General features: G+C 48.8%; 1 protein-coding gene across 6 annotated transcripts; it reads left to right on the forward strand.

Moving 5' to 3' along the window:
• Window positions 1–3449: 3449 nt before the first annotated feature.
• On the forward strand, window positions 3450–22480 carry AKAP8 (A-kinase anchoring protein 8). 6 transcript variants are annotated; one of them, XM_075737997.1, is made up of 15 exons: window positions 3450–3575; window positions 8764–8802; window positions 9256–9288; window positions 10646–10934; window positions 11863–12460; window positions 12852–12996; window positions 13386–13435; window positions 14054–14087; window positions 15332–15428; window positions 16028–16169; window positions 16778–16871; window positions 17716–17846; window positions 18134–18229; window positions 21498–22036; window positions 22276–22480. In XM_075737997.1, exons 1-14 carry the CDS (start codon window positions 3557–3559, stop codon window positions 22014–22016), a joined length of 2286 nt encoding a protein of 761 aa, XP_075594112.1. In that variant the 5' UTR covers window positions 3450–3556; the 3' UTR covers window positions 22017–22036; window positions 22276–22480. The 6 variants fall into 6 exon arrangements, with proteins under 6 accessions (XP_075594112.1, XP_075594114.1, XP_075594115.1 ...); XM_075737999.1 differs by having other exon boundaries at window positions 13389–13435; XM_075737998.1 differs by lacking the exon at window positions 3450–3575 and adding an exon at window positions 4230–4349.
• Window positions 22481–22490: the final 10 nt, after the last annotated feature.

Genomic DNA, 22490 nt, shown 5'->3' on the forward strand with positions numbered 1-22490 from the left:
TCCCTTCTTGTGTAATTGGGGCCTGAGTGAAGTTACCTCGGTGTTTGAAGTTCAGGTTGGAAAGAAAGTCTCCCCTTCTCTTAGCAGAACCAAGCTTCCCCTTGCGCAGGTGAATTTTTATCCCTTCAACAATCGCTTTTTGGGTTGATAAACAGGTACTTTGTGTGTTTCGGACGCCTCCCCACACCGTTTACCTTCTGGTGACAGATTAATTGTACAACAGCCCTTCCCTTGGACTCTGAGCTTTGTGTTCCCTTTAAACCAAAGGTCTGGCCAAGGAGCGAGTCCTCGAGCAGCAGCCGGCGCGTGTGAATTGGTGCTGAGCCCAGACTGCCACCCGTGCTGCTGTACTGATGAGGTTCGGGGCTCATCCAGCTTCTCAGGAGCGTTTAGGAGTGTTTGAGGCTTTACGGTTGCAGCGTAACTGGGTCTTCATACACTAATTATTGCGGTGGGTTTGTGTTCTGAGCCAAAATCCTTGAATTAAGGGCAGATATAGATAAGCTGCGTAGGGGCACTTTGCATTTTCTATCTACAGCATTAAGATTTTCATGGCTCTGTGCTCCTCTAGGATGCAGGCAGTAAACTCCAAACATCTGACAACAATTAATTAGTCTTGCTAATTAAAATCCCCTCGGACTGCTCAAAGCCGATGATCTGCAGGAACAATCCAAGCACCTCGTCCCCGCGGAGTCGGAGAACGCCGAGTGGAGAGGTGAGGAAGCGGAAACCAGCCGGGAAGGGCTCGAAGTCTGCGGGTGCTTAAAATTCTTCCGTGCCAACTTCCCTGTAACTGTTTTCCCTGAAGGAATTCTCTCTTAAGAAAACTGCCATCGCGTAGAGCTCAGCACAGCTCCTGCGTGTTGACTGCTAGGAAGGATGGGCTTTAGGATATAGGTGCTATACATCTGGCCGTCACTCAATTTATGCCCGTCACGATGTTTTTTGGATGCTTCCGCTTTTCCCTAAGGAAAGGTGAGCCGAATTACTGCTTCGGCTTGCTTCCCTCCATGCTTCGTACATCTGCTGGCTGTATCCCACGTCGATTCGTTGGAGAACACGCAATTAAGTGCCACAATTCAAATTTACGCAGCTCAGCATAAATAAGCGTGTTTTATTTTCCCCGCAACATCCTTATGTCCGAGGCCACTACCCTCGGCAGTGGCCCTGGCCCGGGGGCGGTAGCGGATTTAACTTGTGTTTTCCGATTGTTCAGCCAAGATCTCAGTTTCTGCGAATGCTCTTGGGTGTATTTTATCATGTTGGTTAATAATTATACGCTTTGTAACCACCCGGGGTTACAAATTCTGCCTCACTGCCCCTGTGCCCAGGGCAGCCTGGATTTTTTTTTTTTTCCTCCTGTAGAGGTGTATTTTAGGAGCATCAAGAAGGATCCGGGGAAGAGATGGCAGGAGGTTTTGAGGCGAGCATTGGGGTGTTTGGGAGCAGCCAGCCCCGTCTCCTGGCAGGATTTCCTGCGGACGCGTCCGCCCTTGTAGCTCAGAGGCTGCAGGGAGCGTCTCACAGCGAGGAGTTTCGAGGCGCTCGAGCTTTCTGGGGTGTCTGTTGGTCATCGGCAATTAAGGACGGCTGGTAGAACTTGTTTCTGGGGCGTTCCATATAGAAATGTACAGATAACGTGGCACGGCGGCACTGATTTAACTCCTTACTCTGATTGTGAAGTTGCCAACAGCTTTGTGTTCATTTATTTTAATTGTTTTAGATGAGAAACACATGAACAAGGCTTCAAACAGTATTAAATTGAGGACTTCTTTCAAGAATATATCCCCTAGAGCATCGTTTCTGGATGTTTCCAGGTTAGAAATCCGTATGTAATCTATAAGTATTTCCCTAAGGTATGGAAACAATTGTAGGATCCTGCGAGTCTCCAATCAACATGCTGACATGGCCGCTCGTTATTAATGTGGGCTTTAAATCCTCCCCCTTTCCTTCTAGAAATCAATTTCTCTCGGCTCTAATACCTGGCTGCTATCATAATCTCCAGATTTAATGGGTAAAGATTTTTCCAGCTTGGGTGTTTGTCCAGCCCTTCTGTCGTTTGGATTCTCTTTGTCGGGCTCTGTATTCCCCAGGATTTTTCCTAATTTTGTTTAAAACCCCCCGTTATCACCCTCTGCCTGTGCCGTTCTGGCATTTTGAGGGCTGGAATAACCCTTGGAGCTTTTATTTCCTCCTCAAATTATCCCACAATGCTGCTTCTCCTGCTCAGTCTCCTCCATCGCATTTTCTACCACTTGCAGCACCAACTGGGACCATCAAATGCAGATGGTTGTTCCTCATGCAACTCAAACTGGATTTTCTTGGGTTTAAGTGGTTTAAATTAATAAAAAAAAAAACCAGGGGAAAAAATCCCTTGAGGAGCAGCACGTGCGCCTGTGCCACAAACTGGGGCTATTTTGGTTTTACTCTTTGAAGGAGAGATAATGACCTCATGGTCTTATTCTACCTCCGGCTAGAACGAGCCGTTGCTGGTCCAGGAGTTTTCCCAGTTTTCCCACCAGAATAAAAGAATTTTTCTCCTTGTTCTACATCTTTTTTTCTTTCAAGCTCTATTGATCAAACCTAGATGGAGTTCAAGGATTGTTCTCTTCCTTGCAAATAAGCAGGTTTGATTTACACCAGGCAGAGCTGAGATGCCACAATTGTTCATCCTTTACGTGATTTATAGCCGGTTCTTTCATAATTTGAAATAAAAGTGTGTCCTTCAGCCTTTTGCGCTTTGGTTCAGGTGATAAAGGAATGCAGCTTGTGAAACGCAGGGCTTGAGGAAATCCACGGATGCTTTTGGGGTGCAACCTACCTCTCCTCACCAGCTGCCGCTGGTTGCTTTTAAGTTGCTTTGATCCGTTTTTTTTTTTTTTTTTTTGGCAAAACCTGAGGTAAAAAGCTGTCATCTCGCCGGGCTGAAGCCTTTGGCACTGCTGCGCCTCAGGCCGTGGTCGCGGAGATGCAGTTTTGGGGATCCTTCTGCGTGAGGTGAGAGGGTTTGGGCCGGGGAGGGCGGGCACCATCGCTGTGAGGGGCTGGGGTCAAGGCCGGGGCCTCGGGGGACCGCGGGAAGGGTTAAGGGTCAGTTTAGGAGCCGAGGGACAAAGGTGAGGGGTCAGGGCCCGCCGGGTGAAGGCCCGCGGGGGAGCACCGGGCCCGCGGGCTCCATGGCGACCCCCGCCGCCAACATAATAAAAGGTGAGAAGCGAGCCCCGCGCTTTCAACCAATCAGGAGAGGGAATGGCTGTGATTGACAGGAGGGAGCCCCGGTGTCGGCCCACGGAGGAAGTGCTGTGGCCAAATAGGATCGGGGGATGGATGCGGGCAGGGGCGCGCTGGCCAATGGAAAAGGCGGGAGGGTCGTGCCTCTCAGCGAGCTCGGCCAATGGCAAGCGTGGGGGTGGGCTTCTGGAGCGGGGCCAATGGAAAAGCTTCGTGGGCGGGCCACAGCGACGGTGGGGCCCAATGGGCGGCGGGCGCGGTGCGCCTGCGCAGCGGGCGCTCGGGCGAGCAGTGCGGCGCCGCTGACCGGAGGCGGAGGGGAGAGATGGAGCAGGGATATGGCGGTAGGTGCGGGGCGGCCTCGGTGCGCCGCGGGGACCGGTCTTTCCCCTCCTCTGGGACGGTGGCTCGGTCCTCCCGCCGCCTCAGCGGCTGCTCCCCGTAGCGGCGAGCGGGGAGGGGGGGAGTCAGCCCCTGCGGGAAGCGTTGTACCCGCCTCCCGTGAGGGGACGCCGCTGCTGATTGGTTGAGCGTCGCGTCAGTCCGCGCTAGCGTGCCGCCGATTGGTGGGTGGGTGCTAGTCAAGGGGGGGGGCCGTTCCCTCCTCACACACCCCCCTCCCTCCGTGGGGGGGGGCGGAAATGGAGCCGGTCCCATTTCTAAAGACGACACAAAATGGCGGCCGCGCGGCCACGCCCCCCCGCCGCGTGCGCGCCGCTCCTTTTCCCCCCTTCTTCCTCCGGTTGTGTCCCCGGTGGGGGACCCTTTCCCTTCCCCGGGGGGGGTACCGTCCTCTCCCGGTGGGGCCCCGACCGCTTTGGGGGTGTGTCCCCCCACCCCAGGTACCTCAGGCGGGACCGAAAATCCGCCCGCCCCCCCCCCCCCCCCCGTTACCCCCGGATGAAGCAGCAGCGACTCTCTCAGGAGCGGGGGCCCGATCCCGACACCTGTCCCGACCATAAACCCCGCCATAACGAGCCGCGACGGCTCTTCCCCCTCCAGTACCCGCCTCACACCGTCCAGCTGGGGCTTTACCCCCCCCCCCCCCGAGGTGTTTCCCTCCTCCCCGGTATAACGGCAACCGGTAAGAAGGCGTCGAATGGAGCATAAGGCAGCAGGTGAGACTCCAAAACGGCAGGGAAAGGCCGTTAACATCGTGAAGCTGCGTTTGGCGGCGTTGGGGAAGTGATTTATGAGAGGGGAAAACCCGTCTTCCTTCATCAAAGCAACAAACGACGTCTTCTCCCGGCCTTTGCTGGTCTTTTTTATGTCTCTTTATGCAAAACGAAGCTAGCAGAAGCAGAAACTGAAAGAAGATCGTTGTGATTGAAGTTTTAACAGCTGAATATTGGTTGTTTAAAGCCCCTTGATGAAGTTTGTTTAGATGCGAGATGGCGGCATGTGGCTAAGCACTCCCGGATCGCAGCCGAACAGCCTGGATCCTCTTCCCACCCCAAATTCCCGCTTCGCTTCACTTACATTCATGTTGAGAGACGCCACAGTCCCACGAGGGTGCATTTTACTTCGCTGTTGAAAACACTTCCTTGGTTTTTATAACATAATTATGGCTGTGGCAGGATTTTATAAATAATACAGCAGCGATGCCGTTTCTGCATGTGTTTTATCACATTCCTAATACGCTGCACACTGCTTTTTCTGCAGAGATAATTCATCCTGACATTGACAAGTTGCTCTGTCCAGGTTCGCTCTGTCCCCGCTTTCAGCTTGGTGGAGGTCTGATGCCCGGCATCTCTTTCGTCATGTTTTTAACTGCTTTTTTTAAAGTGTTTGGCTGGTTCTTTGGGCATAAAAATGAGGTGAGAAACCGCAACAGGATTAAAAACCCCCTTAAATATGTGTTGAATCATCCTCAACAAGTGTCGGTTTCTTTCTACTGACAACCAAGCGAGTTCAGATAAAGAACTTGGAAGAGTTTACGCAGCTGAAAATTATCCTGGAGAAAGATTTCCTTGGCTTCGTGATGTTAACGAGCTCCTTAAAACTGGGATCTTCTTTGCAGGACTATTAATAGATTAAACCCCCCCGAGTGCGTTGCAGCTTTAGAGAAGTTTTGTTGTGATTTTTACCGTTAACACTTTATAAAAATGAAAGTGTTCTAACAGTTCTTGTACGTTTGGGGGTTTATAAATAAACCTCAGGTGTAGCCGGCTCAGCTTGGAACCAGCCTCTTTATTTTTAATTCTCTGCGTGTTTAGAATCGTACGGTTCCACGCGAGCGGGTTTTTGAGGAGAGCGCCCATTATAGACAAGCCTTGCGTAGGAACGTTGCAATATAGAGATTTAATTTAAATACTTTGCGATTCCAGCAGAAGACAAACTTTATTCTCCTTGTATAAAGTCCTGTGTTGGAATCACCGGGAGAACCTCAGACCGTTGCTTATGGAAGGAATTGCCTGATTTGATTCCTGGATCCCGGCTTTCTTTCCGCAGGTGTTAAATTTCAATTTTTCAGCACTTTGGATAGACTGAATGACATAAATCTCTTGATGGCGCTCCATCATCTCCAGATTCGCACTCGGCTTGCACACATGTGTGGAGAAAAATTATTCCCAAGCTTTTTTCCCACCTCAGGGAGCGCTGTCCTGGGAATAAACTGGGAACCAGGACATACGGTGTATTCAGCTCAGGAAAATTCACCTCTTGGCTCCTTCTAAGTTGTTTTTTTTTCTGCTCTACACATTATTTCATCTCTATTTTCCCAAGAGAAGACGATGATGATTTATTCTGCTGATTTTTATTTTTTTTTTCCCCCCTTCCTGGGGATGTTTACAGACACGCTGCAGAGCTGACAGATCCAACCTCTGCTCATTGGTACCGAGTTGTTAATACCTGAGTGTCTCATCTAGTGAGTTTTTTTACATAACAGTTTCAAAATTAGACGTTGAACTCTTAATTACTGCGTTCTTAAGTTGTACCGAAAGCTCGAGGTCTTTGCTTTGAAAACTTGAGGTCTTTGATTCACCCAGATTTCTTCATTCCTTGAAAGAATATAATAATCGCCCCAATACCTGTACGTACATAAAGTGCTCTACATCTTATGTGCGGAAATTAAAGGCAGGAAGCTTCATCCTATAGAATCCGGAGGTAGAAAGAGGTGGGACGGCCTTTGGCTGAAAAACGCTGCGTTTTGGGCCAAGCAGCCTGCGTTTTCCTTGAGGTTTTGTGCTATTTTTGCCTCCTGAATTAATGCAGCCAAAGTTTTATCGAAGACGGCTTAAAAATTGAAGGAGAGGAGCTCGCTTTTGATCGTGTGGTCGAAAACGTGAGGACTGCTGCTATTTTTGGCATTGCTGGGTGAGAAACCGAGTGACCAGCCCAGAAAAAAAGCTTTCCCTGCGCTGCCTTTGCTTTCCCTTCCCGCTTTTTTCCGGCTACGAGCGTGTTCGGAGGCAGGCATCGAGCTGGGATGATGCCTGTGACAGCCAGGAATTTGACATCACTTGGCGTCACTTGCAACGATCGCGTGTGTCAGCAGTTTCTTTGCAAGGGGTGAGTTAATGCGCAGGAGGAGGGAGCGTGAAAATTGAGCTGCGGATTTAAAAATGAGGCTTTGGGGTGGCTGCAGTCGATGGATCCGAGGTTTTGTCCTTAATTTTTGTGCTCTGTCTTGACGTGATCCTCCCCGCAAACTTCACCGGCAGCTGAAAAACCACATCCCGGCATCACCCTGCTCCGGCTGGAAAGCGAAGCTGAACGGCGAACGTCTCAACCTAAAAACACCAACGGTGGGAAAGGAAATTATTTACTACTAAGGCTCTGATTTGAAAAGGCGTTTAGGCGTTGCAGTTCCTGTTTTGCTGGTGCTGCGGTCTCTACAGGAGTTCAAAAATACGCGGTAACCGTTTTGCCCGCGATTTCTTTAGGTTCTGGGTGTGTAAGGTGATTTCCCGCGAGGGGGGAAAAAAACAAAGCTGTTAAGAGGGAGGAGCGTCCTGTAGGTGCTTGGTGCGTGTTGGAGAGGTTCGTGCTGCGGGCTGTCTCAAAAAGTAAACGTTTTGGGGAAAATTGGGGCTTTTCACCAAAAAAGAAGAAAAAATTTTGCAAAATTGAGGGCTGCCTCCAACAACTAAAAGGTTTGCAAAATTGAGGGCCCCTCCAGAAAAGAAAAAAGCTTTGCGAAATTGGAGGCTGCCGCCAAAAAATAGAAAAGCTTTTGCAAAATCAGGGTCTGCCACCGAAAATAGAAAAGCTTTACAAAGTTGAGCGCCCTTCCGAAAATAGAAAAACTTTGCAAAATTTGAGGTCTGCCTCCAAAAAGTTTGGCAAAATCGGGAGCTGCCTCCAAAAAAAGCAAAGTTTTTGCAGCATCGGGGGCTGTCTATAAAAAATTAAACGTTTGGCAAAATTGGGGGCTGGTTCCAAAACCAGAAAAGCTTGGCAAAATTGGGGGCCACCTCCAAAAATATGAATTTTTTGTGAAATTGGTGTCTAAAGGGCAGAAAATCAAACTGAACTTCAAAAGAATGAAGGAAGGAAGTGTGTGGGGGTTTTTTGGGGGTTGTTTTTTTGTTGGTTTTTTTTTTTGGCTTGTGCACGCTTTTTCTCAGCCAGGGAACGTTTGGAGGGAGATGAGGTTGCTAAAGGGAAGAGAAACTGCAGATTCAGGGGGAAAAGACAAAGCCAGGAAAGAAACCGGGAGAAATTTGGGGTGTCAAAATAAATTGGATCCGTAGGAAGCCGGGCATGAGTAGTTCTGCTTGGGGACCAACTTGTTTTTCTGATTGGAATAATAAAGAAAGATTAAAAAAAAATGTTTTCTCCGCAGAGAAGCGGTAGTCAAGGCTCTCAGTAAAACACCTGAATTTCCAAATTTAATTTCGATGATCTCGAGGTTTTCTGGCAGCGTGGAGTTTATTTATCTGATGCCTTTTGAGCGGATGAAGGTGTTTGTGGGTCTTTCGGAGGTCGTTGCGGTGTCGGGGATGCCAGTTCCCCCCCCAGAAGCTTTGGAAAAGGTTTAAAATGGAGAGATGATTTGTTTTGACGAGGAAAACGAATCGCTGCTGTGAAATAAAGGAGCTGCTGAAGTCGCAGCGGGAGCTGCTGCTTCCACCTGGGCACTGCTGCTGTTTTCGGGGAGACCGGACCGAATCCGCCTCGTTAGTGCAAATCTTGCAATTAGGGAAGCGTAGGACCCTCGATTTATTTTATTGGCTCGTGTAATGGTACTCGCCTTGGCTCACACACAAGGATATCCAATACTCCCTAGGAAAAAAGACGCTTCTGCTGACAGAACGGAATCGAAACGTCCGTTCTTGATGCCGGTTCAGTTCTTGGGATGATTTATCCCGGGAATTACCTCTCATCTAAACGTAGCTTTGCACCGTCGTTACATCAAACACCTTTTAAAAAGCATTGGGCAAACTTTGGGCGTGTTTCCCAAACAATAAAAACCACAAGTGGAGCTGTAATTAAAAACTTTATTGGTTCTAAAGTCGATTAAGGGAAGAAACAAACCCCGTGATAACAGCAGGGACGATCTTTCTGATCGCTGCGTTCTTTTTCTTGCAGGTTACGGCACCTGGAATACCGGGGCCACCAACACTCAAGGTGAGTTTTGGGTATGGAAAACTTGATTTAGGGAATTGCAGTGTTAGAATAAACCTTATTTTTGGCTTCTTCCTAGCCAGAGTAGCGTAATTCAGAAAGAGTTTTGCAGCCTTCCTCCTCCTCTATCTGTTTTAGTGATTTTTCTACTTGTTCTTCTGTAAAAGCTTCATCCGTGATACCGTGACAGGTTTTACAACTACCCAAGGATTTTTATGGAATAATTTGAGTTCTTTTCAAGTGCACATCCAGGAAAATGTTTCCAAAAAATGTATAAAAGTATATATTATGCATTTAATTTTCATAATTAGCTCTTGGAGGTCCCAGCTTCTTCCTTTCCTGTTGTGTGAGGGAATTTTTCCTACCGATTAAACTGAGTTATGTCTGTTCAGTCTCTGAACTTTTCCCTTTGTTGCTTTTGGAGCTGAAACTCCCTTTTCTTTTTGTCCCGTTCAGGTACATACGCCACGAACGCGACGAGTTGGCAAGGTACGTGCTTAAAACCCCCTCGTTTATCTCCGGGTGTTGGGCTGCTCTGCTCAGTCTCTCTTGTTGGTTAATTTATTTATGTTTAATTTGCTCCGTGATAGCGGGTTTTTTTTTTCTCTCTTGCCAAGGGAGCAGCTCTGTCCCGACGACGGGCAGCCTTAAAGCAAAAAAATCAGCTGGCGGATGAGAAAAGTTCATTTATTTTACATCTCCGTTGCTCGTTTGATCTGGGGCAGCCAGATGTGTGTATTAATAAATTGATTTTACTGAGATTATATTGTTTTCCCCTCAAAACCCAAGGTTTGCCCTTGATGATACGGAAATGCGGTTCTCTCTGTCCAAGCTGGCACTTCCTCAATAAAACACGATTTCCTTTCGCTAATAAACTTTTCCTCTTGGAGCAATTAGTTAATTGGCCTTGATTTGGATCGTGTGGCTGGTTTAAGCCAGTCTTAGTACATTCCCAAGCAGAAGCCTGAGATTCGTTTAAAAATATTATTTCTTTGGTCCTCGCAATATAAAATTGAACGCCACACGTTGGGCGAGGATTCAAACCTCGCGGCTGAAGTCATCGGTGAAAAAGAGTTGTTTTTTCTTCTATTATTCCTTTTTTTTTTTTTTTTTTTTTTTGTAAAACCTGGGTGTTCCCATCAAGGATTCAAACCCCGTTGTGCTGGGTATTGTGCCGACGAGGAGCAGAAAGGCCGCTCCCGCTCCGGAGAACTTATATCAAACTTAGAATCTAAATAAAAACACAAGTTGTCGCTTGGCACAACCGGCAGCGGCGCTCCCGCGGCCGTAATGATGTCAATTTTACCGCAGGCATCGCTCGTAATTTGTGGCACGTGGCGACACTGAATTTGAGCTGGGGCCGTAGGATCCATCCGGATCTCGGCATCGCGTGAAGCGTCGGCAGCTTCACCAGCGCAGCCGCAGCATCCTGGTTCTTCTGCCACGCTGTGGTGTCTTGCCACGAGGGGCTCGTTGAATACAACTCGTTGCTTTGATTTTTCTGACTAATTTCTGTCATCATCGTCTTTTTTTGATGAATATGCAGCGATCTGCTCGGCAATGTGTCCGCTTCGGGTTTTCTTCTGTCGTTTTGCGGGCCCGCGTGACGTAGACTACTCAGAAATTGCAAATACAACCAGTAGCGCCCCGTTTCTGCAGCTAAAATCACCCAAAGGAGGATGATCCTTCTGCTTTTAGGGTTGGGCAACACGAATTTTTGATATTTCTCACTTTAAGAACCCAGTTTTCTTTTAAAGGAGGTACTTCCTCCAGGTACTCGTGTCTTTATAATAACGTATTAATATCATTTTAATTTTCCTTTTTTTTTTTTTTTTTTTTTTGCCAGGCTATGAAGGCTACGACTATTACAACACCCAAACCACCGCCGCTAATACAGCGGCCACGTACAACTATGCCGCGGCCGCTGCCACCTCCGGCAGCTGGGAAACACCCAAAACTTCGGATATGAGCATGAACGCCGACGTCAACGCCGCCATGCCCGTCGCCTCGTACGGCGCCGAGACTTCGGCAAACGAGAATTCGGATTCCATCATAGCCAAAATCAACCAGCGTTTGGATATGCTGTCGAAGGAAGGCAGCGGCGGGACAGGGGAGGGGATGGAAGACCAGGAGAGGTGATTGTTTCACTTCTTTTTTTTTTTTTATTTTGAATATTAAAAAGAACGGCCTTTAATCGCTCTGCACTCAAGATGAAGCTGTTCTAATCGCGTCCGGCGTTCGTTCTGTGGAACATTAGCTGAACTGCTTATTTATTACCCGTCCCGATACGTGTGTGTGCGCACGCACGCGTGTCTTTTACATATCAATCTCTCACACCTATCAAACTCGCTGTACGCATTAAAAGCAGCTTCATTGTCGATTCAATTCCGAGACTCAGCGGAAGGCTTTTTTATTTGTCGAGTTTTAGGTTTCTTCAAGTCTCTTTTCCTCTGCGTTCCCTTTTTCCTTCTGGCTGCACAGTAATTTATTTTCTTTTCTCCTGCTGGGTTAAATAATGCCGGTCTGCGGAGTTGTTTCATATTGGCACGTGTTTTGCTGCTGAAATAATGATACAGATCCTGGCAAGATTTACTAAATAAATGAAATTTTGCCATTTTTTGACCATTCGATGCTCGCTGCTGCGGTCAGACAAGGTGCTGGGGGGGTTTATCGGCGTTAATTCACTCCCGGAGGCAGAACTAATGGAGAACAAGGAGCAGCTTTTACCTGGGGAGGCTTTTGGGATCTGCTTTTCTGCTGGCAAAACGTAACTTGGAGCGGTTTAGTGCTGTAAAGTTAGTTAGAGGACATCTCCGAAGGATTTCTGTTCAAGTACTTGTGCAATAAACCACCGTTCTTCGGTATTTATTTATATTCCCTGAAACTTTGGAAAAGGTGGAGCGGGATACAGAAAGCGATGGGTTCACAGGGTTGAAAAAAATTTTTTTTTTTCTGTTTTTCTGGCCAAAAAAGCATTTGAATTGCGATAAAAATGGATGCGAACGCCCGTATGAGGCGCAGGGGTGTTGTTGTAGCTGCTGACTGTTGTCTCCTCCTCCGCAGCTCTTTCAGATTCGAGTCTTTTGAATCCTACGACTCGAGGTCATCGATGAACGACCGCGACATGTACCGATCCGGCTACGATTACGGAGAAGTCGGAACCGATCGGAACGATTCCTTCGGGAGCCAGTTCGACAACCGCAGGGATCAATCTCGCAACCGAGGAAACAACTACGGCCTGATCCGAGGACGGGGTCAAAACCGCGTTCAAAATCGAGGGCGTCTGAACGCTTTCAACCGCACCGACCACTTCATGCCCTCCTCCAGCTCCGAGCGCCTCTCGGCTCGTTGGAACGAGTTGAACTACATGGGTGGGCGCGGGATGGGGGGCGCCGGATCCAACAGGCTCCCGTCCCTCTTTTCCCAAGCCCTCGTTCCCGACTACGGCGATTACGGAGATTACGGCGACTACGGCGATTATGGGGATTACGGTGATTATGGCGATTACGGAGATTACGGTGACTACGGAGACTATGACTATGGCATGATGGGGATGTCGGGCATGGGAATGGGACGGTATGGGAATATGCCGTACGGAATGGGGAGGCAACGAAACAGAGACAGGATGGGTACGGTGCCCTGGCACATGAACGCGCTCATGGTAAGTCGTCACCGTTGTCTGGTTTATTTTTTATTTATTTTTTTTTTCCTTGCGAAGATGGTTTTTTTGCTTGCTTTGCTCTTCAGCTGTACGGGAGAAGCGTCTGTCTTGATTCCCGTTGCTTCCGCCACGGAATAATTCAAATCTTTCCTGGATAGAGCAGTGTCCCTAAGCTTATATATACCCCTTTGCACCTAAAATAGAGCAGCTGAGTGCTTACCCCGTCCCAAATCCACTCCTTTGGGGCACTAAAATCCTTTTATAGCCAAAAATAACTCTGCAGGGTCACAAGAATTTAAACATTGTAGGAGATGGGTGGAAAACTTTGATTTTTAAGCTTTTTTTTGCTGTCTCGACTTGATGAATACAGCTGATCTCTTCCCACTTTTAGCCCAAGAGGAGAGGTTTCCGAAACCGTTCGGGAGGGCGATCGGACAGCGAGGGAGGAGGACGCAAACGAAAACAGTCGCAGAGCGGAGATGAGCCGGACAGCAAACAGGCAAAGACCGATAGCGAAGGAGACGACACCGAGAACGGTACGAGCCCCTCTTCCCCCACTCATATTCTCCGTTTCCCCCCCCGTTTTTAAGTGTTTTATCCTTCAGCTGACTGTTGTTACGTTTCAAAGCCTTTGTATTTTTTTTTTTTGACTCGTTAACGTTTTTATAATACTCCTGCAAGTCCACAGGCTTTGTAATTTTGGGTATTTTGTGGCCTGGGATAATATTTACTGCCCGAGGCAAGCATTGTGAAAGTAAGGGCAGAGTTTGCAGCGGGGACTGATGAGCGAAGAGAAACCAGTCTGCGATCCTTACTGGGGTTTACTGGGGCCGTTATCGCAGTACTTAGGGATTTATTGGGGACCCTTTGGAGCGTTAAGTGGGAGAAAAGACCCCCCCCAACACATGATTTCTCTTGTGTGCAGCAGATGAGGGTGAAGGAGAGGAAAAATCAGGAGATGAAGCTGACAAAGGTGTAAGTAACTCTTTTTTTTAATCAGTCTTTGTGGTAAATGCGGGACTATTTAAGCACTCGAGCAATTTCCTCTGCTCTTTTGACTGCTCTGAGGGTCAGAATATTTAAAATCACCCAGAAACAGCATTTTGAGCCCATATACTGGGCGAATATTTGGTCCTCGTGACTTCCCCATGCCCTTCAACAGGGATTCGGGCAGATTCGTACCCAAAAAGCACTTGTAGGGGACAGCTTAGGATCCTGCGCCTGTACTTCTGCGTCGGGCGAGGCTCGTTAAGGCTAAATTCCAATTAGTGGTTGGTTTTGGCTGGGGGTTGTTGCCGTTGGTTGTGCTTGTGACTGGGTGAAACCTTCAGTACCGCGTTCCTCGGAGCCATGACTCAGCTCCCAAGCATTTAAATTTCGATAATGAGAAGCGATACTTTAGCGCCGACGTATAAGCTGATGTTACGGAAAACTGCGCTATTTTGTAAACATTTATAAAAAGGGACGTTTAATCCCCAAATTAAAGTACGACCTTTTGCCCTCTCTGCGATCTGAGCGGGTGGGCTGTGAAACCTCCAACTCTCCCTAAATAACACCAACGTCTTTTTGTGTTTCTATTTTTTTTTTCCCCAGGAGAACGGGACTCGGGGTGATTTGGCGGAGGAAGGTAGGGTGTTACCCCCTGACACGCTCCTCCAGCACTACTCCTACTCCAAATCCATCTGCTTCACCTCCCAGCATTACCCAGATCTTGATTTTTTTCACTCAAAAGCCGATGCGGCTCCTCCCGTGACCTGTTAACCAGTCCAGGGCTCCGGCGCTGCCTGTCGCGGCACAGAAGCGCCGCGCTGGTTATCAGGGGAGTGACAAAACGGTTTCGTTTCTTCTGGGCTTCTCGGTGCGGACGGTCGCCGAGAATTATTTAATAAGTTAATTTTTCTGCCATGCTCGGAGGACGGCGGTGAGGACGCACGTGTCTCGCAACAGAGCAGAGCAAAAAAAATATCATAAACTAAATTCTCAACGGGAGGCTTCAGTCACCGGGCTAAACCTTGGTTTGTTTTGATTATTTTTTTTTTCCCCAAATATATGGGAATTAGAACAGTAATTTAAAACCAGTTCAGCTGGTTTGGGATTGGATGTTTTTGGTAAAGACGCGTCAATCCCCAGTGCGTTGTGCCTCCTGCGTTAGTGTGACTTGGGGAAACCATGCCTTTTCTTGCCGCTTCTAGGCTGATTTTGGGATCAAAACCGAATGTCCGAGTTCCGGACTCCTTTACCTGAGTTCTGTGAGGCTGACAGATCTCCGACTCGCAGCTTTCTACCCCAAAACACTGCAGAGATCAACTAAATCTTTTAATTCTCTTTTACTTTCCCAATAATTGGGAAGGCGACGTGAGGAATATATCCAAAACCGTCCTGCTCGAGCACCGTTGGCATCTCTGCTGTCTTATTGTTTAAATTTCTTGAGGACCCTTGTGAAAAATAGATGAACAAGGCAAAAAATGAGAATACGGGGAGGAATAGCAGCTCCTGCCAAGGAAGGGAGATAGGGAGAGGTGTCTGCAGAACTGTAAAAATCGGGGTGTTTTCCACTCTTTCCGCTAACGGCGCGTCCCGTCGCTGCTTACGAAGACTTTTGAGTCGCTGTGGGATATTCGGGGAGCCGGAGGAGCGGAGGGTTTGGGTTTCACAACTGCTGGAGCCCTCGGAAAGAGGCTGCCGCTTCCCTGCGGTCGGAAGCTGGCTTGGGAAAGCTTCCAGAGACCAAAAGTTGTGATTTCCCGAAGCTGAGAGTAAAGAAGAAACCAAGAGAAACCCAAAAATACCTCAGCCAGCGGAGCGAGTGATTGTGACCACGCTCATTCCGAGTTATTTATCTGTTTGGTTTTTTTTCCCCCCTCTCCCCAGCGTCTGGAGATGGGTGCGAAGATGAGGATGAAGAGGTGAAGAAGAAGAGGGAGAAGCAGCGGAGAAGAGATAGGATGCGCGACCGTGCCATGGACAGGTGAGGGAAGCGCCGAGTCGTTCCGTTCCCGGGTGAATAATACGGACCCAGGATATTCCTCTGCGCAAACGTGGGATAAATCTGTTGGGGCGTTGTGTTTTGGGGCTCCGCGTTCTGGTTTCAGCAGGGGTTTTTTTTTTTCCCTTTTTGTGTGTTTTATGATTCTTTTGACAATACTGTGGTGTTTAATACCTAGGTCAGCATAGAATTAGAAGTTCAGAAGGGTGATTTAAGTAGTTACATGCTTAGCTATTAAATAAATACAATAAACGATCTAAAGACAGACTGACAGCGATGACGACACCAGCGTTTCCGTATTTCGAGGAGAGGATCTTCGTTTCATATTCACCTCCCGCCCTGTGAATTTATTCGCTTGCTTTTAAACTCCCGCGGGATTTTAACATCCAAACCCGTAGCGTAAAATTTAACGGAGAAGCAGATGCTGTTTAATCCGTGCAGGTTCTGCAACGATTATAAAGGCAAAATAAAATTGCGTGGGGTGGCGCTTGGGGAGCGAAAACGACAACGAGGGGCGGCAACGGTCTCATCCTCTTGATGTTCTCGTTAAGCTGAGCTCGTTCCTCGTTCGTTCCGTTTAGAATCCAGTTTGCCTGTTCCGTCTGCAAGTTCCGCAGTTTTGAGGAAGAGGAGATCCAGAAACACCTCCAGAGCAAGTTTCACAAAGAGACTTTGCGATACATCGGCACCAAACTCCCGGATAAAACGGTCGAGTTTCTGCAGGTAGGCGGGTCGCTCGGCGTTACCTTGACCCTTTTCTGCGTCCACGCTGACGTTTCGGGGCTTAATTTGGCATTTCGGGGCTTAACGAGGAGAGTAATGGACTGTAAATTCATCCGCGCACGGCTCCCTGCTTGGTTGGCTTGCGTCGCCCGATGACATCAGTTGGAATGATGCGGTGTCTCGCGGGTTTTCGTGTTGGGAGGAAAAAGGAATTGTATAAATTTGAACAGAAAAGCCAGATATTGATATTCCAAAGATTCTTTGCCGTCTCCACATCCAGAGCTGAGGAAGGAGAACTAAGAACTGAGGCATTTAATTCTCTGGATGGCCAGTGTTTGCGTTTTGGGGGCATTTTTCAGGAATTTGGGGGTTCCCACAAGGAATCTGATGGTGAAGTGGGGACAAGCTTCTATTTGGCTCCGATTTTCGGATCTTTCCAGCTCTTCCTCGGCTAGAAATGATGGAACGGGGAGGGGAAGACACTCTCCTTGTCTTAATTAATTCACCGACCGCCGGCTTCCCTGTGGGTTTTCTCTGGAGAGCTCGTTTCCCTTTCGAACCGCTCGGTATTTCCGGAGAACAGCGAGTTTTCTCCTCTTCCCTTCTAGGAATACATCGTCAATAGGAATAAGAAAATCGAGAAGCGACGCCAGGAGCTGACAGAGAAAGAGGGCACAAAACAGAAGCCGGATCCTTTTAAGGGTAAGCATCCGTTCTCACGTGCTCCCTCAGTATCGGAAAAGAAATATCGCTCCCAAAGGGGCTTTGTGCTTTGAATTTGTGCCGAATCGGGTTCTGGGCGGAGGGGTTTTTTGCCAAGTTTGTGAAATAAATCGTTTTGGCGGGGAAGGGGGAATGCCCGTCCTCGCCGTGAGGCTTGTGCAACATCAGAGGTACTAAAACTAGGTAAACAGGGGAAAAACTCCCAGGAATTATTGATTTTTTTTTTTTTTTTTTTTTTTTTGCGGCTGTTCAGTTAATGCAGCTGGATCCCGCGCTCGATTTTAACGTTTAATCAGCGAAGTTGATCCGTTGTGGCAACGGGGGAGAAAATTTGCCTTAGTTTCGTCGACGTGCCTGTCCCCGCTACAGTCCGCAACACTCGGCCGTGTTAGGACTGAGGTTTAGTTAAGCCTCACATCGGCTATAAAATCTTGCAGGCAGAAAACCTGAGCCTAAATAGGGAGGAGGAACGAACCCAGAGCTGGGGGAAACACGAGTTGTCCCTTTCCACCTTGATTAAATCAATTTTTTTATTTTTTTTTTGAGAGGCAGGCTGGTTTGGGGTAAAACCAGTCAATTATTGGGCTGTTATCCCCATCTCTCTTCCTCCTGCGCTTGGTTACAGCATCGGTACGACGTGTTTTAGAGCAGAATAACTCCTCCGTCTTAGAGCGATGTCTGGGATTGGTTTTTTTTGTCTCTGAAAGCAGAAAGGGGAAGGAATTTAGGCGCCAAATTAGCGCGTTGACCGTGAAAGGTACCCGGGACCTTAACGAGCCGAACGTCTCGTTTCTTTTTTTTTTTTTTCCCTTCGTCGCTGTAGGTATCGGCCAGGAACACTTCTTCAAGAAGATCGAGGCGGCTCACTGCATGGCGTGCGACATGTTAATTCCGGCGCAGAACCACCTTCTCCAGAGGCACCTGCGATCCGCCGATCACAACAGAAACCGCAGGGTAAGCAACGCCGCTCGGGCTTGGGGACGTGTCCGGGCGCTCGGGGAGGTTATTTGCTGCCTCTAAAAACCTCCTCGTACTGTCTCAGGTCGAGCCAAGCTGCTTTTTCAGGCTGAAACGCTTCCTCTTTCTAAATTTTCGGTGCTTTCTAGAAATTAAAATTCAAAATCGCCTTTGAGGGCGCTTGGGGAATTGATAAATGAGACAGACTCGATGTCTGAAGGCCGGAGAGTGGCTTTGAGCGTCGCAAAGTTTTGAACTGACCCCGACGTTCGTTTCCTTTTCAGATGGCTGCGGAACAATTCAAGAAAACCAGCTTACACGTCGCCAAGAGCGTCCTGAATAACAAACACATCGTAAAGATGCTGGAAAAATACCTCAAGGTGAGCGAACGAGAGAGTCGGCAACTCCTGCCGAGTTCCCGGAGCAGCACGGAGCCGCGTCTCGCCGCGTGTCGGCGACGGGACGCCTCGCTGCGTACGATGGGGAGAAGCGTAGGTTCCGCTCTGCTGCCTCTTTATCTTGAAATCTTGGGTCTGGTTTTCTTCCTCCGTAGGCGGTTTACCACTTCTCGTGGTTGGTTGTTGGTTTTTGGTGTTTTTTTGTTTGTTATTTAACTCGCAGGCTCTACCTACTGTCGTTTCCCCCCCCAAAAAAAGCGCAGGGAAACAAGTGCGCGGGTCGGGAAATCATCGCTTGAGTCCCACCGGGATTGAGTCCCACGTGGATGGCTCCTGGCTCACCCGCTAATCCCGCACCGAGGGATTTTATTTTATTTTTACCCCAAAGAGCCGGGTTCTGCGGTGTTCCCGGCAACTCAACCGAACTCCCGAGCAACCCCGAGGTGGGGTGAAACCCCCTCGTTAGCCCCATCCCGAACCGATCGTCAGAGCCGAGACGGAGCAGGAGGAGAGGTCAGGGTAGGGTTCGCTTTAAGCCCAAACCAGCGTTCGGAATTACAGAACGAAGCCCGGAAGGCGAGCGCAGACTTCGGAGCGTTGGGGGGTTATCGGCTCCACGCGGTATCCGCGGGTCCGGCGTGGGTTTAACGGGCGAGGTCCTCATCCGCGAGAGACAGAGAGAGGAAAGGTCGCAACCTCCTCCGCCAGGCGAAGATGAAAAGAAGCGCTTTTGGCTACTTTCTTGTTTCCCGGGAATCCGGGAACAGACCAGGATCCAGCAGGAGAAACCCTCGTTTGCAAAACCCGGCAGACGAGGGCAGGCAGATGCCCACACACACACCCCCCCCACGGGGGAGCAGATGGTTTTATTTTTTTGGGTGGGTTGTTTTTTGTTTTTTTTTTTTTTTTCTCCCTCCCCGTCCCACCGGCGTCATGGTTTTATTTTTAGTCTTAAAACCCGGACTGAGCTAGCTCTGATCACGCCCGGTCTTTGCTAAAATCTAGCCAAAAAAATAAAAATCAACCTAAAAAAAAAAGAAATCCCCCAAAAAACCCCCAAAACTGCGACTCCAACTTTCTGGGTCCAGTGAAAAGAGAGACTTTGAGCTGAGAGTTTGGCGGCGTAGGACGACCGTCTCTCTCCTTAAACCGGCCTCTCATACACGTTGAACAGGAGGGTGAGATAAAAACCCTGCGGTACCCCACAGCGGAACGAGAGAGCGCCCTCGGGGCAAACCTCCGGGATCTCTCGGCGAAATGAAAAATCATTTTTTAAAAAAAAAAAACAACCAACCAAAAATGCAAAAATAAATAAAACCCCCCCAAAAAATTAAAAAAAAAAAAAAAACCAAACTACAAACCGGAACCACTCAAGCGCAACTCCGTCTACCCCTGCCAGGGTCCGCAGGCACGTCCACATCTCCTCATGATCAACGGTATCAAAGGCTGCCGGCAGATCTAAATGAATCGGCACGGGCGCCTGGCCAGCGGCAGGAGGAGATCTTCGGATCCATCCCAGCACGGTCTCCGTATCATTCCCAGGTGCAAAACCAGACTGAAAAGGGGTGGAGGAAAATCTGAGGATTCCAGGTAATGCCAAGAGCCGCCTCGCCATAAACGTTCTCGGCAAACCTTCCCCCCCCGAAAGGAAGGCCGGAGACGCAGGGCGATTAATTAATCAAGACTTGGCCGCATCAAGAGATGAATTTCTTGACCATCGGCCTTAACGATTCCTCCTCGGAGGGATGGCGGAACGGTCTCCACCACGCGTGGACTTCGCATCCCTTTTCCCCCGCCCCGGTAGATTTTACCGGCGCTACCGGACGTTGGGGTCCGGATCGTGAGGTAGAACCTCATATTTATATTTTTTTTTTTTGAGATTTTTTTTTTCCCCCCCTCCGTCACCTCCGTAGGGTGCGATCCTCGGCCAGAGAAGATGAACGTTGAGGTTTCTCCTCCGCCTGCATGGATCTTCTCGCGTGGAGGCAGCCAACCTGGTCTGAATCTGATCGAAGTTTAACCCTAAGGGTAGGGAGGGGAAAAAAAAAATTAAAAAATAAGGATCTGGAAATCCCGGAGAGTTTTTTTGTTTTTTTTTTTCCTCCTTCCCTCTCCCGCTTTTTGAAAATAAAACTCCCTCCCCGCCGCGGTCGATCAGATTTCAGGCGAGGTTTCTGCCGTCGTCGGCATGCCGCCCTCCCTCCTTCCCTTCCCCTTTGGCCGCGATGTCGTGGTGACCTGCGAGCGGGGGGAAAAAAAAAGGGGGGAAAAAAAGCTAAAGGGGGAAAAAAAAAAAAAAGGGAATTTTTAGGAGGTTTGTCCTTGGATTGCGACACCGGGTGTGTGTGGGGCATCTCCTCTCTGGCAAGGTCAAGGTTACAGGGCAGCAACGTCCCCGGACTTTGCCCCTCAGAGCGCTCACCCCGCACCTCCTACCTCGTGAAACGGCGCTAGGATCCGCTGTCGGCCTGAACGAAGGGGAACGAGGTCAAAAACCGAACTTTAAAAAAAAAAAACAAACCCCAAAAAAACCAACAAAACCCCCCAAACCTTAAAAAAACCACCCCCCCCAAAAAAAAAAAAAAAAATAAGAATCTTGGAGGGGCTTGGTGTCCCCAAGAGAATCCTTCCCGGTAGGACGTAGCGAGGGCTGCGAGGCGACGACGGCGTCTGGATTCCTCCGTCTCCCGAGGAAAATAAAAAAAAAAACCCCAAAATAAACCCCGAAACGGTAAAAAAAAAAAAAAACCTGGGATGAAAACCTGGAAGCGGCGCCGCTCTTCCCGCGTAGGGAAGGGGAATCCGGCCGCTGGCGCCTGGAAACCGGGGACGGAGGGTTTGAGGAATTGAATTCCTTTGGGATTCCAGTCGTTTCGGTTAATAGTGAAATTCCTCCCGGGCGAGGAGCGGAGCCGGTAACGCCGGCGCGGTTCTGCCGTAGGGTCCAGACCCTTTATTTTATTGTGGTTTTATTATTTTATTTCTTTCGTATGGGTTCTTTCCACTCCTTCCCCGGGATCTTTTTTTTTTTTTCCCCCCCCGGGATTCTTCTCTCGCTGCGAATCCTTCGGGATTCTCCCCGACGGATTTCGGTTTTAATTTTATTTTTCCATCGTTTTAAGAATCGTCGCCAAGCTGATATTTTTTTTTTTTTACCAACTGAAAATTAAAAAAATTAAAAAACCTCCCGCGTTTTCAAGGTTTCCCTGACTCTTCCGTCTCTCTCTCCCGTCTTTTTTTTTTTCCGTAGGGAGAAGATCCCTTTACGGATGAAATCGCGGATCAGGACGTGGATGAAGCGTTGGAAGGCGGAGACGGCGCCGGGGAAGGAACGACGGAAACCGCGGCCGCCGCGGCAGTTGTCGCCGGAGAAGGAGGAATCGCGGAAGCTCCGGAAGCGGCGGAAACTTCCGAAGAGTTTTCCAAACCTGAGGAATTTCTTAAAAATCTGGGGGAGCCGGATCAACCCCCCAAACCTTTGCTGATGCCCCCGTTCCTGCAAGACGACGAGCTGGAAACGGAGGAGATGACATCAGAGGTGACATCGGAAGCGGCAGCAGCGGCGCCTTCGGAAGCGGCGGAAGAACCGGTGGCGGTTTCCGAAAATCCCCAAGAATCGGCGCTTTCTCCCCAAAATAAAACTGAGGGTTGGGCAGGCAAAGAGGAGGAGGAAGAGGAGGAAAACGGGAGGGAAGCGGCGGCCGGTCGCAGTGAGGAAGAGGAGGAGGAAGAGGCTCCGCCGGCGGCCGCGGAGCCGCAGCCGGAATAACTGTGAATATTTACGTGAAGGTGATGCTATAATCCGTGATTTTTCGTTAATTAATTAATTTTTACCTTTTTTTTTTTCCCCCCCCCAGCGCAGCAGCCAATTTTGCTTTTAATTAAGGGGAGGGACCCGGGTGCTTCGTTAGGGAGCGGCCCCTCCCACCCGCTCTCGTTAAGATTGAATTTTATTTTTTTTTTTAACTGAAAAAAAAAAAAAAATTTTTTTTTTTGCTGCTTTTCTCCAAATTTTTTTTTTATTTTAGGACGAAGAGCGCAGGAGCCGTCCCTTCCCCGAGAAACCCTCCGGCCGCGGCTCCGCCTGGTGCTTTTGTGGGTGGTTGGTTTTTTTTTTTTGGTTTTTTTTTTTTGGGGGGAGGGAGGGGGAGTGGAATTTTAGGAAGAAAAAGGCAAAAAAAAGGCAAAAAAAAAAAGCTGAGGTTTGGAAAAATAATAAAAGCATCGATTCGATCCGGGGCGG

Source organism: Balearica regulorum, chromosome 30 (assembly GCF_011004875.1).
Source record: "Balearica regulorum gibbericeps isolate bBalReg1 chromosome 30, bBalReg1.pri, whole genome shotgun sequence".
NCBI lineage: Eukaryota > Metazoa > Chordata > Aves > Gruiformes > Gruidae > Balearica > Balearica regulorum.

Bases quoted from the DNA above. Each gene is read 5' to 3' on its own strand.
- AKAP8 (XM_075737997.1), top strand. The intron at 14,088-15,331 runs GTAGGGTGTTAC...CCCTCTCCCCAG, and splicing joins GGGTGATTTGGCGGAGGAAG to CGTCTGGAGATGGGTGCGAA. The intron at 16,872-17,715 runs GTAAGCATCCGT...TCGTCGCTGTAG, and splicing joins GAAGCCGGATCCTTTTAAGG to GTATCGGCCAGGAACACTTC.